Source organism: Ambystoma mexicanum, chromosome 3p, assembly GCF_040938575.1.
Source record: "Ambystoma mexicanum isolate Mex_15411 chromosome 3p, UKY_AmexF1_1, whole genome shotgun sequence".
In the NCBI taxonomy this organism is placed as follows: domain Eukaryota; kingdom Metazoa; phylum Chordata; class Amphibia; order Caudata; family Ambystomatidae; genus Ambystoma; species Ambystoma mexicanum.
The window spans coordinates 1,208,050,589-1,208,066,772 of NC_090925.1; the positions used below are offsets into that span (position 1 = coordinate 1,208,050,589).

At 46.8% G+C, this 16,184-nt stretch overlaps 1 protein-coding gene across 1 annotated transcript in view; it reads left to right on the forward strand.

Moving 5' to 3' along the window:
• The window catches only part of LOC138581365 (rho GTPase-activating protein 24-like), a 270,059-nt gene that overhangs the window by 120,568 nt on the left and 133,307 nt on the right, over nucleotides 1–16,184 (forward strand). Inside the window, exon 4 of the mRNA XM_069652645.1 lies at nucleotides 14,666–14,798. Within this exon, the coding sequence (XP_069508746.1) occupies nucleotides 14,666–14,798 (133 nt within the window). The remainder of the gene's footprint in view (nucleotides 1–14,665; nucleotides 14,799–16,184) is intronic.

Consider the following 16,184-nt stretch of genomic DNA (forward strand, 5'->3'; position numbering starts at 1 on the left):
CATGGGGTCCTGCTAGAAGAGACAGATGTGGTCCCACCACATTCAGTAATGCTTTGATGAAGCCCCTCTCTATGCCAGAAGATGAAACTTCCAGGAGACCCTCCACCTGGCAGCAGATCCTCCTCCAGCTGCTGGTGTAGATGACAGAGAGTTAAGGAACTGCTATTTCCAGGGTCGTCTTGCCCCTCCTGTAACCATGATCTGCTAGGAACCCACGTCAAGCACCTGCAGGGGGTCTTTCACAGACACTGCAGAATCAACGCCCATGGGTTATGGTTCGATTCCACCCTGCCTCTTTCAAACGTTAACAACCCCAGAGCTCACGCTAAGGCATTTCACATGCAACCAAACTAACTGGGGGTCATGACTGACATGCATTATACTAGAACACCCCCAGTCTTCCTCCTCTAATTTCAAAACAACAGTGCACCTGGGTCCTAATGGTGATAGCATTCAAGGCATCATGCTGTTTATGCTGGTAATGGCACCGCTGCCGCTGTTAAAGTCGCTTGCCTATTAACTTAATTTCTGGGCCACTGTTAGAGGATTCAGCAGGCTGCTTTGAGTGTTAGCTCCTAAATAGCTGTGGCATCACCCTTGTAGCAATCAAAGATTAGTTAACACCAAATGCAACACAGCTATATGCTGCAGCAGCCATTTTAGTTATGTTAATGTTAATGTTAAAGGACATTTATAGCGCACACTAAGACCACCAGAGAGGTCCCCTGGCACTCTGGAAGATCTGAAAGGTAAGAGGGTAGGATCGGTTAGTAGGGCATAGCGGGAAGAGGTAGAGCGAGAGTTGTGATGTCCCCTCGACAGCTTCAGTTCGGTTCACACCATTCATTGAGCATGGGTGCAATTTATGGATCATAGACTCCTGTTAAGACGGATTTCTGAACTCTGTCCTGGTGACGCAGAAGTTCAGAAGGCCAACCTAATTACTTGGAACAAGGTAACCTCTGGACGAGCCAGACCAATCAAGGCAGCGATCGCGGCGGTCAAGACTAGGTCTCAAGAGGGGTGAGGGTGACTGAAAGCCCGCAATGAGCACACAAAGCAAGAGCGTTTACAAACTACTCCAAACAGTTGTTATATCAAAAATATATACACATTTATTTTAAGGCCTTTAAAATAATGACCGTAGCGAGAAAATCACAATATCACATTATTAAGCCAACACATACCATATCAACACAATATATATACAAATACGACAGTCGCAAGCGTTATATGCACGAAATGTGTAGTCCACCTGAAAGGGAAAGAAAACAGGCAGTGCGATAATGCTTTACACTCAGTTCGCCTTCAGAGGCACCTAACTAGATGGAAGTCCGAGCCCTGCGAAGAGTGGAGCCTTGTGCTCAAAGTACCTGCACACGCTGGTGCCAACGGGCAAAAGGAGAAGCTCTTCGGAGGAAGTCAGGCAGTTCGGGTTAGTGCACAACAGAAGAAGAACAGGTTCCGCGACTCAAGCGCAGCCTCCACAGTGAGCAGAAGCAGAGCGCGAGTACGGACAAAAGGGTGCTGTTTTTACACAGCGGGGAAAAGCAATGGGCTGCTGCAGGAGGGCGACCAGATCCTAGCTATACTACTCACCGGTCCCCGATGCAAGCAGACCCAGGCTTCTCCACGTTAGTTCAGCAGCTGGCAGGTTCAGAAGAGCCGGGAATGCCTCGTCGTCGTGTAGAGAAAAAAGACGTCCCAATCGAAGAAACCTGCACAGTTTTGTCACCACAGCAGGGCAACGGAGCGGCCGTGTGTATCTGAGCCAAATGTACACTACTCACTTCAGACTTGGGAACGCCAAGTGTACTAAGCGTGTGAGAGTGACAAGGACTCGAAATACAACACAACCTGGCGGCGGTTACAGAGCAAGACTCCCTTGTAAGCTGGTCAGTCAACTGGATGGCCCAGAGACGCTTCCGAAGGCTTACTGGCAGGAGATGATGAAGTCGCCGAGAATAGCTGTTCCTGCTATTCCAAAGGTCGAAGCACCAGTACAGGCCTTCTGGTTCGATCAAAGGACGAAAGGGTTTCACAGGACGACAGCAGTGCAAAGGAGGAGTCCTTCAGCGGGTCACCAGCGATTCCTCGGTCCAGCCTCTTGGTTGCAGGATACTTGGCTCCTGTATTCCTTCGTTCGTGAGAACTCAGGAGATCGACATGGTAGTGGTGTTTCCAGCCCCCTCTTATCCACGGTTCCCTTTGCGCCAAAACGGAGGGGACCCAATGGGAGATCAGCTCATCAACACACACACCATTCGTGGACCAATCACGGACCACCGTGGTCCCAGGCATTCACACCACCCTAGACTCTCTGGCACCCAGGATGTGTATTGGGACCAGACATCCCAGCCCACACCCTGGAGGCACACAAAAGACATGTAGAAGCCCGCGAAAGCATCCGTGTTTCGCGGGAAAGTACATGCCCAAATAAGGAAGGCCCCGGGTCGGCTCGACCTGGGAAAGGTGAAGGGAGCAAGACGGTCAGTGGACAGGACAAAGGAGCCTCGTGGTCTGGCCATTTTGGGAGCCAGGCCACCATTTTGGGTTCAGCGCGAAAAACGCACTCAGAACGCCAAAAGGAGCTCAAAATACACAAAACGATCGCTGCCACCATTCCAATCCCTGAATGACTTGCACCGATCAAATACAATCCTAAACGAGTATCTAGGGCCTGTAGAAGGCTAGAGACCCAAGAGAGCTGTAACTTAGCTTACAGTGCCCTCTTGTGTCATGTTGCACTAAAGCCGCAACATGATAAAAGAAACTACGGGAAACAGCGTTCCCCGGTACTGACTGTCTTAAGGGCATGTCAGTTTCCCCATAAGAAAAGGAGCGAAAGCCCAGAGGAGTGCAGCAGAAGGCTGCACTTCTCTGGCAAAGTCAAGAACAAGGTGAAAAACAACAGCAAAAAGTTTAGGGGTTGCCACATGGAAGGAAAATTACCTACAATTACGAAATCTTTCCTAACACTCGCCCCTCCCAGACTATGGACAGGGGGAACTAATCCACCCCTGGATGAGTCTCTTGTTCAGGTCGGTTAAACATTCTGGAGAACCCATCAGCATTGCTATGTTGGACACCTGGCCTATGCTCAATAGTGAAGTCGAAGCCTTGTAGACTTATGGACCACCTAAGCAACTTTGGATTCTCCCCCCTCATGTTCATTAGCCACTTTAACGGCTTATGGTCAGTCTGCACAGTGAAGTGGGTCCCATAGAGGTAGGGCCTCAGCTTCCTTAGGGCCCACACAACAGAGAAACATTCTTTCTCTACCGTGGACCATCTGAGCTCTCTGTCCTTAAGCTGGCGACTAATAAAACTGATAGGGTGTTCCTTACCCTTCTCATCTACTTGTGATAGTACAGCTCCTATCCCAGTGTCAGAGGCGTCCATCTGCACGATAAAAGGTCTTTGATAATCAGGGGCCCTGAGGACAGGGGCCTGGCACAAGGAGTCTTTTAAGCCATTTAAGGCCTTCTCACACTCGTCGGTCCAAGTTACCTTCTTGGGTTTCTTCGGAGTTGTGAGGGCAGTCAGAGGAGCAGCTATGGTGCCATAGTCTGCCATAAAATTGCGGTAATACCCCGTGAGTCCTAAGAAGGCTCTCACTTGGGTTTGCGTAGTGGGGGTAGGCCAGTCTTGTACTGCTTGTACTTTACTGGGTAGAGACTGTATCCTCCCTCCACCTACTTCATGTCCAAGGTAAACCACTGAGCCTTGTCCAATCTGGCATTTACTAGCCTTTATGGTCAAGTGGGCTTTCTGAAGAGCCTGGAGCACAATCCCGAGGTGTTTCACATGGTCTTCCCAGGTGGCACTGAAAACTGCTATATCGTCCAGATATGCAAGACAGAATTCGTCCAACCCATTCAACACATGATTCACAAGCCTCTGGAAAGTGGCAGGTGCATTCTTCAACCCGAACGGCATTACCCGGAATTGGTAAAGGCCGCCTGGAGTAGAAAATGCTGTCTTCTCCTTGGCATGCTCTGCTAAAGCTATTTGCCAATAGCCAGCAGTGAGGTCAAACGTGCTGAGGTACTTGGAGGCACCCAAAGTATCCACCAGCTCATCTGTTCGAGGCAAGGGGTGTGCATCTGTCTTGGTGACAGCATTCAGAGCCCTGTAATCCACGCAGAACCTCAATTCAGAAGTGCCTGCCTTTGGAACCAAAACCACAGGGCTGGACCAAGGACTACTAGAGGGTTCAATCACCCCAAGGTCTAACATCTTGTTGACCTCGGTCTTAATATAAGACCGTACTTTGTCTGACATCCTGTATCCCCTACTTTTGGTAGGTACACTGTCTCCTGTGTCAATGTTATGTTTGCACCAAGGTGTCAAACCAGGCGACTGTGAAAACAGGGGGGAAAACTGCCTAAGCAAACTTTTCACCTCAGCCTGCTGATCAGAAGTCAGGTGAGGGGCCACTCGGACACCTTCAAAGGAGCTATCTGAAGGACCGCTTTGGAATAGGTCGGGGAGAGGTTCAGACTCCTCTTCCTCAACATCTGAAGCCAGTAGCAGTGCTGCGATTTCGACTCTTGGGACGAAAGCCTTCAGCCTATTCACGTGAAACACTTTTGGAGCCTGTCCAGGCCTTCCAAGGTCCACTAAATAGTTAACCTCACCCAGGGGCTCCACCACTGTGTAAGGGCCTGACCATTTGTCCTGTAAAGCTCGAGGCCTTATGGGATTCATGATCAGGACTTGCTGACCAGGTGTAAAGTTGATGAGGAAAGCTTTCTGGTCGTACCAATGTTTCACCAGCGCTTGTCCTGCCTTCAATTTATCACTAGCCAAGCCCATCAGAAGTACCATCCGTTTTCTGAGCCCTAGCACATAATCAACTACGTTGGTAGTAACAGGGGGAGTGGGCATCTCCCATCCCTCTTTGACGATGGCTAAGGGTCCCCGTACGGGATGACCGAACAGAAGTTCGAAGGGGCTGAAGCCAACACCCTCCTGTGGTACCTCTCGGTGGTACCTCTCGGTAGGCAAACAGTAAGCATGGTAAAAGAAGATCCCATTTTCTTCTCTGAGGTTCCTCCAGAGCCCCAATCATGCTCTTTAACGTTCTGTTGAAACGTTCCACCAGACCATTGGTCTGGGGGTGGTATGCAGAAGAGAACTTGTAGGTGACCCCACATTCTTTCCACATAGCCTGCATATACTTCGACATAAAGTTGCTGCCACGATCTGACACAACTTCTTTAGGGAAGCCAACCCTAGTAAATATGCCGAGTAACGCTTTTGCAACTGACTGGGCAGTCACAGTTTTCAATGGGATGGCCTCAGGATATCTGGTTGCATGGTCGACCAGCACCAGGATAAACCTATTGCCTGAGGATGTTTGCGGGTCAAGGGGACCAACGATGTCGATTCCTACCCTTTCAAATGGTACCCCCACAACTGGGAGCGGTACCAACGGAGCTTGGATTGTCGCGCCAACCTTACCAGACAACTGGCAGGAGGCACAACTCCTGCAGTGACTTTCTACTTGCACCCCCATCTTGGGCCAGTAGAAGTGCATGGATAACCTTTGCTTGGTCCTCTTCATACCAAGGTGACCAGCAAGGGGAACTTCATGCGCCAACTGCAGGAGGAAGGGCCTAACAGCAAGGGGAACCACCAACCTCCTATGGTCTCCTTCTGTAGACTCTGTGGGCTCACTATACAGGAGTCCACCTTCCCAATAAATCCTATGCGTCCCAGGAGGTTCACCCTCAAGCTGGGAGCAGGCCTGTCTCCTTAGGCCTTCCAGAGATGGGCACTCACGTTGGCCTTTACTGAATTCGTCCCTATCAGGACCTCCTTCAACTAACAAGTCTTTTAGTTCAGGATGATCGTTGGGGTCGAATACTTCAGGCATCGCCACCTCCTCGTCAGGCCCGGGCGATTGACCAACTTCCTCCACCGCAGTGGTAGGCGAGCTCGGGGGAATATTCTCTTTCCCTCGTCTTGACTTGTCGACTCCTTTCGCCTTGGGTTTCCCCTTCGGCTGGGGCGGCGTATTGGTCTTGGCCAATGCTGCCCGTGCTTGAGACCGTGTGTAGGGTCTTTCGGCAGTATCTCCTACGAGCCCTAAAGCTCTGAGATCATTACCTAACAAGACCTTTCCCGGGACGTTTCTCTGAATGCTCACTGGAATCCTGACTGCTGTACCATTTAAAGTAAGATTTACAGGTATTACTGGAAACATACGGAGGGGGCCGTCAGCCAACTTAGTGGGCATCAGAGTAGCTCTGGCAACTTCCTCTGAGTCTACCAAGGTAGAATCCACTACAGTGCGACTGCACCCACTATCCCTAAGAGCTGGAGTATCTACTCCATTGATCAGCACACTGTCTTTAAAGTAGTGCTTGGTATTATCCGGAATCCTAGCATAAGCCTCTGCGACTTTAGGCTCCCAGGAACCCAGGGACACTAAAACTACCTCAGCCTCTATCCCGCTGGGAAATGAGTCTGAGGAGAAGGATGCTCCTGTAATCTCTTCTTCCTCGTAGGAGGAGAAGGCCAGATTAGCGGAGTGGACCCCCAAAGGTCTAACCTTACAACAGGGATCCCCCTTCACGTGGTCAGTTGCTCCACAAGCAAAACAAGATCCATTGGGTCTGTTTACATAGGGAGGCTTATTGTAACCAGAGTTCTGTTTCGGAGGCTGTCCTCCACTACCCTGTGAGTTCTCTTGTGTCTTACCCTTATTTTTCTTTTTGTGGCCCTTATGGGAAGAAGATTTAGCAGATTCTCCACCCTCCATATCTTTGGACTTTTTCCCTTCCTCCTGCTTACCAGGATGAGTTTTGTCCTTATGGGACACTCGATGTGACACCCATAAGTCTGCTGCAATGGCCAGCTTCTTAGGATCTATCTCCTTCGAATCGGCCAAATGCTGCTTAAGCTCCGGGGAAGAAGAAGCAAAAATGTGTTCCAGCATGACAAGATTTATCATGCCTTCGAAGGTAGAAACCTTATAACCTTCGACCCAGCCAGTTAAGTTTTTCAAGGATTCAGTGACATAAGATACCCAAGTACCACCTTCCTTTTTCTTATACTCTCTGAAACGTTTCAAATATTGGGCCGGAGTCTTCCCAAACTTTAAAATGAGAGTTTGCTTTAACATTGCGAAATCAGCTCGCTCAGCCTTCGACATTTCCATAATGGCACTACAGCCAGAATGGGGCAGTCTGCTGAGTAACCAGGCAATCTTATCAGCATTGTCAACTTGTTGAACTTCGCATGCATACTCAAACGCATTCAGCCAGTCCATAATGTCATTCCTTTCTTCATACACACTGAGCAGATCTTTCGGAAACCGTGGATGAGAGGAGGCCCCAGACCCATGTCCGGGACCCTTGGACCCATTTGCAACCTGAAGCTTGGCCAGTTCCAACTGGTGATCCCTGTCTTTCTGTTTTTCTGCCTGTTCGATTTTTAGTTTGGCTATGCTGAATTCAAGCTCCTGCTGCCTAAACCGCAGCTCTTGCTTCTTGAATTCAAGCAAAGCCTCCCTATCAGCACTGGCAGAGGAAACATTAGACATCTCGTCCTCCCTGTCCTCGTGGTCGCGATGGATCAGTGCAGCGGCAGAACCGTCGGTTCTACCAGTGAGAGCAGCCCCACCACCTTCTGCACTGTCCTCAGAAGTTATAGCGTCAAGCTGCGCTTCTTGCCACGCCACGATTCTTTGGATCATTTCCAATTTCGTGCCTTGAGAGGAAACACCTCTCTCCGCACACATCTTCTTCAATGTTTCTGATTTGGAAGCATTTAAAGTTAACAAGGTATTTGTTTCCATAATGTTAGATAGGACTATGGCCTTTTTAAAGTTATACTACAACAATTCACTACGTGTCCTGGTTGGAATAACCTGAAATGCCTTAGTTCGTGCGCAACACTGGATACCTTCAGTCGTATCCCACCGCTGTACACCAATTTGTTAAGACGGATTTCTGAACTCTGTCCTGGTGGCGCAGAAGTTCAGAAGGCCAACCTAATTACTTGGAACAGGGTAACCTCTGGACGAGCCAGACCAATCAAGGTAGCGATCGCGGCGGTCAAGACTAGGTCTCAAGAGGGGTGAGGGTGACTGAAAGCCCGCAATGAGCACACAAAGCAAGAGCGCTTACAAACTACTCCAAACAGTTGTTATATCAAAAATATATACACATTTATTTTAAGGCCTTTAAAATAATGACCGTAGCGAGAAAATCACAATATCACAATATTAAGCCAACACATACCATATCAACACAATATATATACAAATACGACAGTCGCAAGCGTTATATGCACGAAATGTGTAGTCCACCTGAAAGGGAAAGAAAACAGGCAGTGCGATAATGCTTTAGACTCAGTTCGCCTTCAGAGGCACCTAACTAGATGGAAGTCCGAGCCCTGCGAAGAGTGGAGCCTTGTGCTCAAAGTACCTGCACACGCTGGTGCCAACGGGCAAAAGGAAAAGCTCTTCGGAGGAAGTCAGGCAGTTCGGGTTAGTGCACAACAGAAGAAGAACAGGTTCCGCGACTCAAGCGCAGCCTCCACAGTGAGCAGAAGCAGAGCGCGAGTACGGACAAAAGGGTGCTGTTTTTACACAGCGGGGAAAAGCAATGGGCTACTGCAGGAGGGCGACCAGATCCTAGCTATACTACTCACCGGTCCCTGATGCAAGCAGACCCAGGCTTCTCCACGTTAGTTCAGCAGCTGGCAGGTTCAGAAGAGTCGGGAATGCCTCGTCGTCGTGTAGAGAAAAAAGACGTCCCAATCGAAGAAACCTGCACAGTTTTGTCACCACAGCAGGGCAACGGAGCGGCCGTGTGTATCTGAGCCAAATGTACACTACTCACTTCAGACTTGGGAACGCCAAGTGTACTAAGCGTGTGAGAGTGACAAGGACTCGAAATACAACACAACCTGGCGGCGGTTACAGAGCAAGACTCCCTTGTAAGCTGGTCAGTCAACTGGATGGCCCAGAGACGCTTCCGAAGGCTTACTGGCAGGAGATGATGAAGTCGCCGAGAATAGCTGTTCCTGCTATTCCAAAGGTCGAAGCACCAGTACAGGCCTTCTGGTTCGATCAAAGGAGGAAAGGGTTTCACAGGACGACAGCAGTGCAAAGGAGGAGTCCTTCAGCGGGTCACCAGCGATTCCTCGGTCCAGCCTCTTGGTTGCAGGATACTTGGCTCCTGTATTCCTTCGTTCGTGAGAACTCAGGAGATCGACATGGTAGTGGTGTTTCCAGCCCCCTCTTATCCACGGTTCCCTTCGCGCCAAAACGGAGGGGACCCAATGGGAGATCAGCTCATCAACACACACACCATTCGTGGACCAATCACGGACCACGGTGGTCCCAGGCATTCACACCACCCTAGACTCTCTGGCACCCAGGATGTGTATTGGGACCAGACATCCCAGCCCACACCCTGGAGGCACACAAAAGACATGTAGAAGCCCGCGAAAGCATCCGTGTTTCGTGGGAAAGTACATGCCCAAATAAGGAAGGCCCCGGGTCGGCTCGACCTGGGGAAGGTGAAGGGAGCAAGACGGTCAGTGGACAGGACAAAGGAGCCTCTTGGTCTGGCCATTTTGGGAGCCAGGCCACCATTTTGGGTTCAGTGCGAAAAACGCGCTCAGAACGCCAAAAGGAGCTCAAAATACACAAAACGATCGCTGCCACCATTCCAATCCCTGAATGACTTGCACCGATCAAATACAATCCTAAACGAGTATCTAGGGCCTGTAGAAGGCTAGAGACCCAAGAGAGCTGTAACTTAGCTTACAGTGCCCTCTTGTGTCATGTTGCACTAAAGCCGCAACATGATAAAAGAAACTACGGGAAACAGCGTTCCCCGGTACTGACTGTTTTAAGGGCATGTCAGTTTCCCCATAAGAAAAGGAGCGAAAGCCCAGAGGAGTGCAGCAGAAGGCTGCACTTCTCTGGCAAAGTCAAGAACAAGGTGAAAAACAACAGCAAAAAGTTTAGGGGTTGCCACATGGAAGGAAAATTACCTACAATTACGAAATCTTTCCTAACAACTCCTATGTGGTGGCTTGTCTTTGTAACTGTCTAGCGGTCTGTGGGCAGGAAGGTAGTGAAGGACTCCCCCACCCCTGGATGGAGATGGGTGTGGTTGAAGGGTTTGCTCTTAGGTTGTCAAGGGGTGTGCCTGCCATTGCCTCCTGAGTTCTTGGCGTAAGGTCCCCACCCTCCGAAATCCAGGCGCTCTAAGGCCTCCTGAGGTGCCAGTTATTGGTTGATGTTCCCTCGTTTGTAGCTAAGGTGCCTGTCTCTTAGGTAATGCCTAACATAGGGGTTTTGTTTCGGAGTGGGTATATCCTGGGCTCCCTCCCTCCCCGTCTTCTTCGTTCCATGTATGCTTGTTGATGCGTGTTCAATTTCAGGTGGTGTCTTTGTTTTTTCTAGTCGTTTCTGTCTGATTCTGAAGTGAAGAGCCACATTTTAAGTAGTTTTCTGAATTTTAGGTGATCCTTCACTTCATATTGCGTATTTCTGTCAGAAGGGTGTTCCAAGTTTCTGCTGCTAGGTGGAAGAATAACAATCCCCCAAGCTTTTCTTGTGTATGGTTTTGGTTCCAGGTGGATGTCGTTGCTTGATCTGAGTGCTCTTGTTGTTTGGTAAACGGTTAATTTCTTTTGTAGGAATTCTGCTCCTTGGCCATGGATTGCTCTGTGCGTTCTGCACATTGTTTTGAAGGTGATTCTCTGCTTGATTGGCAGCCAGTGTAACATTTCTAGCTCTGCGGTGATGTGGTCCCTTCGTGGTAGTCTGAGGAGTAGTCTGGCTGCTGCATTTTGGAAACATTGCAGTTTCTTCAGCAGGTGTTCCGGCATTCCAAGGTATAGGCCATTGGCATAGTCTGTTCGACATGATGAGGGAGATGATGGTAAGTGTTTTATGAGTGAAGAAGAGGAATGGTAGGATCCTTTTTACCATGTGTAGGATGAAGAAGCATTTATTGATTATTGCGTTTACTTGGGGTTCTAGTGTTAGCTCGTTGTCCATTAGGACTCCAAGGTTTTTGACTGTTTTTGATGGTGTGGGTGCTGTTCCTAGTTCTGTGGGCCATGGGATTTAATGTCTTTTTCCCTGGTTTTTGGATATAGCTATGATTTCTGTCTTGCCTGGGTTGAGTTTGAGATTGTTTGTGCTTACCCATTCATAGTTTTTTAGACAGTCTTTCAGCGTTATGTTCTCTTCTTGTGCATCTTTGATTTTATAGATGATTTGTGTGTCATCTGCGTAGTTGTAGCACGTAAGGCTGTGTCTTTTGATGAGCTTGATTAATAGAGTCTGGTAAATATTGAAGAGCAGTGGGGATAGGGACGATCCCTGTTGTACCTCACAGTTGGTAAGGTTTTATCCAGACGGTTTCCGTTCTATCAGTTAGGAATGATTTAAACGAGAGCAGTGCTAAACTGATCATTCCTATTTCTTCTAGTCTCTCTTTTTTTTTTTGCATTTTTAAAGCGCTCACACAGCCCGCGGGCATTGTTTGTTTTGTTTTTTAGTTGCGTCATTGTTTTTTTATATAATGCTCTTTAAAACCCAGAGGTTTCTAAGTGCAGACCCGGGGATTGAACCTGTGTTGCTTCGTGTCGTCTTGCTTCCAAGGCAAGCACGTTGCCGCTGAGCTATCTTCCCGGGACTCTTGATGAGGATGTCATGGCTGACTGTGTTGAACCCTGCAGGGAGGTCCAGTAGTATCAGAGCTGAGTTTGTATCAGAGTCTACGTTTGCCTTTAGGTCATCCTAGAGCGAGAAGAGTGCCGTCTCTGTCCCTCTCATAGGCCTAAAGCAGCTTTGTGCCTGCTCCAGCAGCTGGTATTTTTCAACGTTCTCCTGTGTTAGTCCGTAGACGTAGGTTTCTAGTAGTTTTGCTGGGTACGGTATGTTTGAAATAGGCCTATAGTTAGAGAGGTCTTTCACGTCGCCTGCACTGTCCTTGAGGAGTGGTCTGATGTATGCCAGTTTGAATGACCGCCGTACTTTCTCTGTTGCAAGTGATAGGTTAAAGAGAATTCTGTAGCATTCCAAAGGTGTGCCCTGAGTGAGGATTGATTTGTAGATGTCTGAAGGGCAGGAGTCCATGGGGAACCTGCTGTATTGCTATGTCTTACCAGCTTGACGAATGTCTCTACTGATATTTGGGGGAAGCTTTGTTCCACGGTTGGTGGTGTGGGTTGTGTGTTTTGGTTGACTGGTCTGCTTTGTATGATTTGATGGATGTATCTGATTTTATTTTTGAAGTGGTCTGCGAAGTTGTTGCAATAGTTTCTGTGATTATACCAGAGTGTTGTTGAATCCCGGAGGGTTGCTCATTTCGTTTATGATATTGAACAGTTCTTTTTGGGTGTTAGCGACTTTAGTGATTCGGTTGTCGTAGTATTTCCTTTTGGCCTTGATATTGTGTTTTTTTGCCTGGTCGTATTTTTGTCTCCATTCTAGTTCAATCTTCTTGTTGTTCCTTTTCATGGCGCTGAGGTGGGGATTAAGCCATTTTGCCATTGCTCTCTTTCATGATGGGGTGAAAGGTCTTTCCTGGGAGATGCTGTCGATTGTTTCTGTGATCCATTTATGAAATAGGTCTGTTTTTCCATTGAGCCAGCTTCCTCCAGGTTAGTGATTAATGGTTTTGTGAGTTCAAGTTGTTCTATTAAGTTGCTACCTTTGATGGTCTTCCAGTTTCTTTTCATGATAGTAAGACTTTTTTGTGCTGCTTGGCTGCTTTAGCTGATAGCATGATCACAAATGGAATGATGTGGTGGTTGCTCAAGGGTATCTGTATTGGTGGTGCAGTGGTGACAAGGTTTTTGTTGGCAAAGATTGCATCAATCGTGTGTCCCACTGTGTGGGTTGCTCCTTTAACCATCTGGTTTCGTTTCATTGTCTTGAGTTACTCGAATAGCGATTTTTGTGAGTTTGTGTTTTCTTCTTCAAACCAAATGTTGAAGTCCCCAAGGATTATCAGGTGTTCATGTTCGATGGCAAGGTTGGTGATGGCTTCTATGAAGGTGTCAACGTATATTGCGTTGTATGTCAGTGGTCTGTAAACCAGAATGAATTTGAGGGTTTTTTTTTGTGGTTCACTGTCAACTGCAGGATTAGGGATTCACAGTTTTTGATGTTTAGTGGTTTGTTTGCTTTTATTTTCAGATGTTCCTTGTATGCTATTAAAAGTCTCGATAGAGGGTGTCTGAGGTGTTACCCACATGGTGAGACAGTATTGTAGTGTTCCACTTTCCTGTGTAAGGCGGACCAAAAGTGGAGATGGTTTCGAGTTTCTAGGCACAGCAGTGAGAGCAACTCACTCGGAGGTTGGCTAGTATGGAGGGGAGAGAAAGGAACTGACCTGAGCTTCAGGTTTGCCAGATGCTGATATCCCCCTTCCGATTATCTTTCCTGGTTAGTGGGTTGTGGGCCTGATGTCCGTATACAGCAGTTAGGGAGACACACCTAAATACGAATTTCCTGGATAGTCGGAGAAGGCCTAAGTTTCAAAATATAACAGTCAATGAAAACACACATAGATTTGAGTTTCCTGGATAGTGGGAAAAAGGCCTAAGTTTGAAAATATAGTAGTCGATGAAAACACACCTAGATTTGAGTTTCCTGGATAGTGGGAAAAAGGCCTAAGTTTGAAAATATAGCAGTCAATGAATACACTCGTAGATCTGAGTTTCCTGGATAGTGGGAAAGGGGCATATGTTTCAAAATATAGCAGTCAATGAAATCACACCTAGATTTGAGTTTCCTGGATAGTGGGAAAAGGGCCTAAGTGTCAAAATATAACAGTCAATGAAAACACCCCTAGTTAAAGTGTATACTGATGTATTTTCATAGGGTACACTTAATCAAGCCGCCTAAAATTAACATATTCTGTTGAATCGAACCTAGGACAAATGCAATTCTGGTTCTGTTGATCAAATAGCTATATATTCGAATATTTTATATTTAGTATATGACAGACTCTACTACTGTTTATATTTTTTCTGAACCTCATATCCCTTTATCCCTTGTATTTTGTATTTTCTACCCTACCCATGTTCCTTGTGAGTGTAATGTGTCTTTGATTGCTCTGTGCACCAAAGGCTATGCAGCCAAAGTGTGCCGAATAAATGAAACTAAAACTACAAATGAAATACACTTTATAAGGTGATCGTTTGGAAATTAAATCTAACATGGTCTTGACCTAATTTGTTCAGCCAATGTTTATTGCACTCGGAGACGCAATTCTTATTCGAACCCAAACGTCATTATTTGATTTCTAGAGGGAGCAGTGCTTTTCGGTTTCAAGCACCAATATTTGAACTTGTTTTGTTTGGTGATTAAGGACAGTTCCTTAAGCTAGTGGCAGCTTTTGATGCTGGCATGTTTGGCTGTATTCTTCGATGTTAGGCCAGTGCTGCTTAGGCCGGGTTACTAAGTTTTGAATTCTGCTCCCAAAGTGTCATGCAGGCCTCCACTTTTTTTTCTGCCCTTAAAGTCACACACGCCTTAGTTACTTGTCCCCTCGCTCACTCTCACTCCCATGTTCACTCGTTCATTTTGTCACTAACCAAATGGCTAGTTGACTCACTCGTTGTGCACTTTTCCTCTTAACTACTCTTAATGAAATTACTCTTTTTCTCGTTTCAGTACCATAGATGTACACACAGTTGCTTCTCTTCTGAAACTCTACTTACAGAAACTTCCGGAACCTGTGGTGCCCTTTTCCAAATATGCAGACTTGTTGGCATGCGCTAACTTGATGGCCGAGGATGAAGAGAAGGTACTCAAGACTGTTACTCCATGTCACTTTCTTAACTGATCATCAGAATGTTGCCTCAATCGTCGCCATGGCCACCCTCTCCCCCCAATGATTAATTCAAATGGGCTTCTTAAATTAATTGGACATCTTTGGCGATCCCGGTGGGCCTATAAGGTATATGCAGTTGCATAAAATTCCTTATGATTTGGGATTTGCTAATTTGATCATTTTGATTATTCCACGAACTGTGTATGAGAAGGTGTTGGAAGGAGTAGGCCTTTGCCCATTAGTGTTTTAGGCCATGGAATAACATTTGAGAAATAGTGTTGTCATTGTGTGTATGTGATCTTATGTCAGTGAGGAAGCCAAAACCAGGATGTGGAAGCTGGTTTGTGTTTGTGCTGCCATGACAAGATATGAATAGCGTGTTTTTTTTTCAGCACGTCTTCTCTTGACGTGAACTTCCTTCTTCATAATGTTTCAATCTTCCGTAGTACAGCAGGCATTTTATGGGCATGCATTTGAAAGCTAAACTCTATTCTCACCCTGCTGTACTGGCCTCAAACTGTTACATTGACTGTCCCCAAGAGTAAGTCACCTCTGCTGCCTCTGGTTAACAACCCGAAAACTAACAAACTTACACAAACCATGGTACAATTATCTTAATAAGTGTTCTGCATTTGTATTTTTAGAAGTTTGTAAACCAATGTTTATAGTATTCTGGTTCTTTTCGCCATTCTCATTGTTAATTGTCTTGGTTCTTTGCTATTTCATTTGTAAAGTCCTCCAATTCTTCCTTGCAAATTGGTGCCCCTAACCAATGTAGGTTTAGCTCACTGCCACCCCGCTTCATCTCATGAATGCAGATGTTTGTGACGTGTAATATTCTTCATTGTGATTGCTTTCTCAGATATACTTGTTTCTTCCCTCCCAGCTGCTAACTCTAGCCAATAATATTCCTATCAAAATGCCATCAACGCAGCAACACATTACTGATATGCTCGATGTCTATGCTCAACACAATGATACAAAGAAATACAAATTCGATCTTCAAAAGTTTTGCTTCTGTAATTTGCTTACTTTTACCTCACATTGATCCACAAAGTACACACGTGTAAAGGCTCTGTGTGGAAATATAACAATTCTACATGTGTTGGGTTAGTTTACATAGCTTAAAACTATGAGTAAAACCATTCAAATATGGTGCATCCAGAACCCAGTCCAAAGAGCTACTTGTTTATATGACGCTTTCTGTCGTCATCTAGTAGCGCCGTAAGCTCCCGCGACCCACTAGTCCGTACCCGCAGGGTTCTATTATAGACAGTGCTGTAAATGGGCCGGCACTTCTAATTCGTTTCAATATTGAGGACCGGTATTCCAGTATGTGGCGCAGGAAAAATGAAAGCA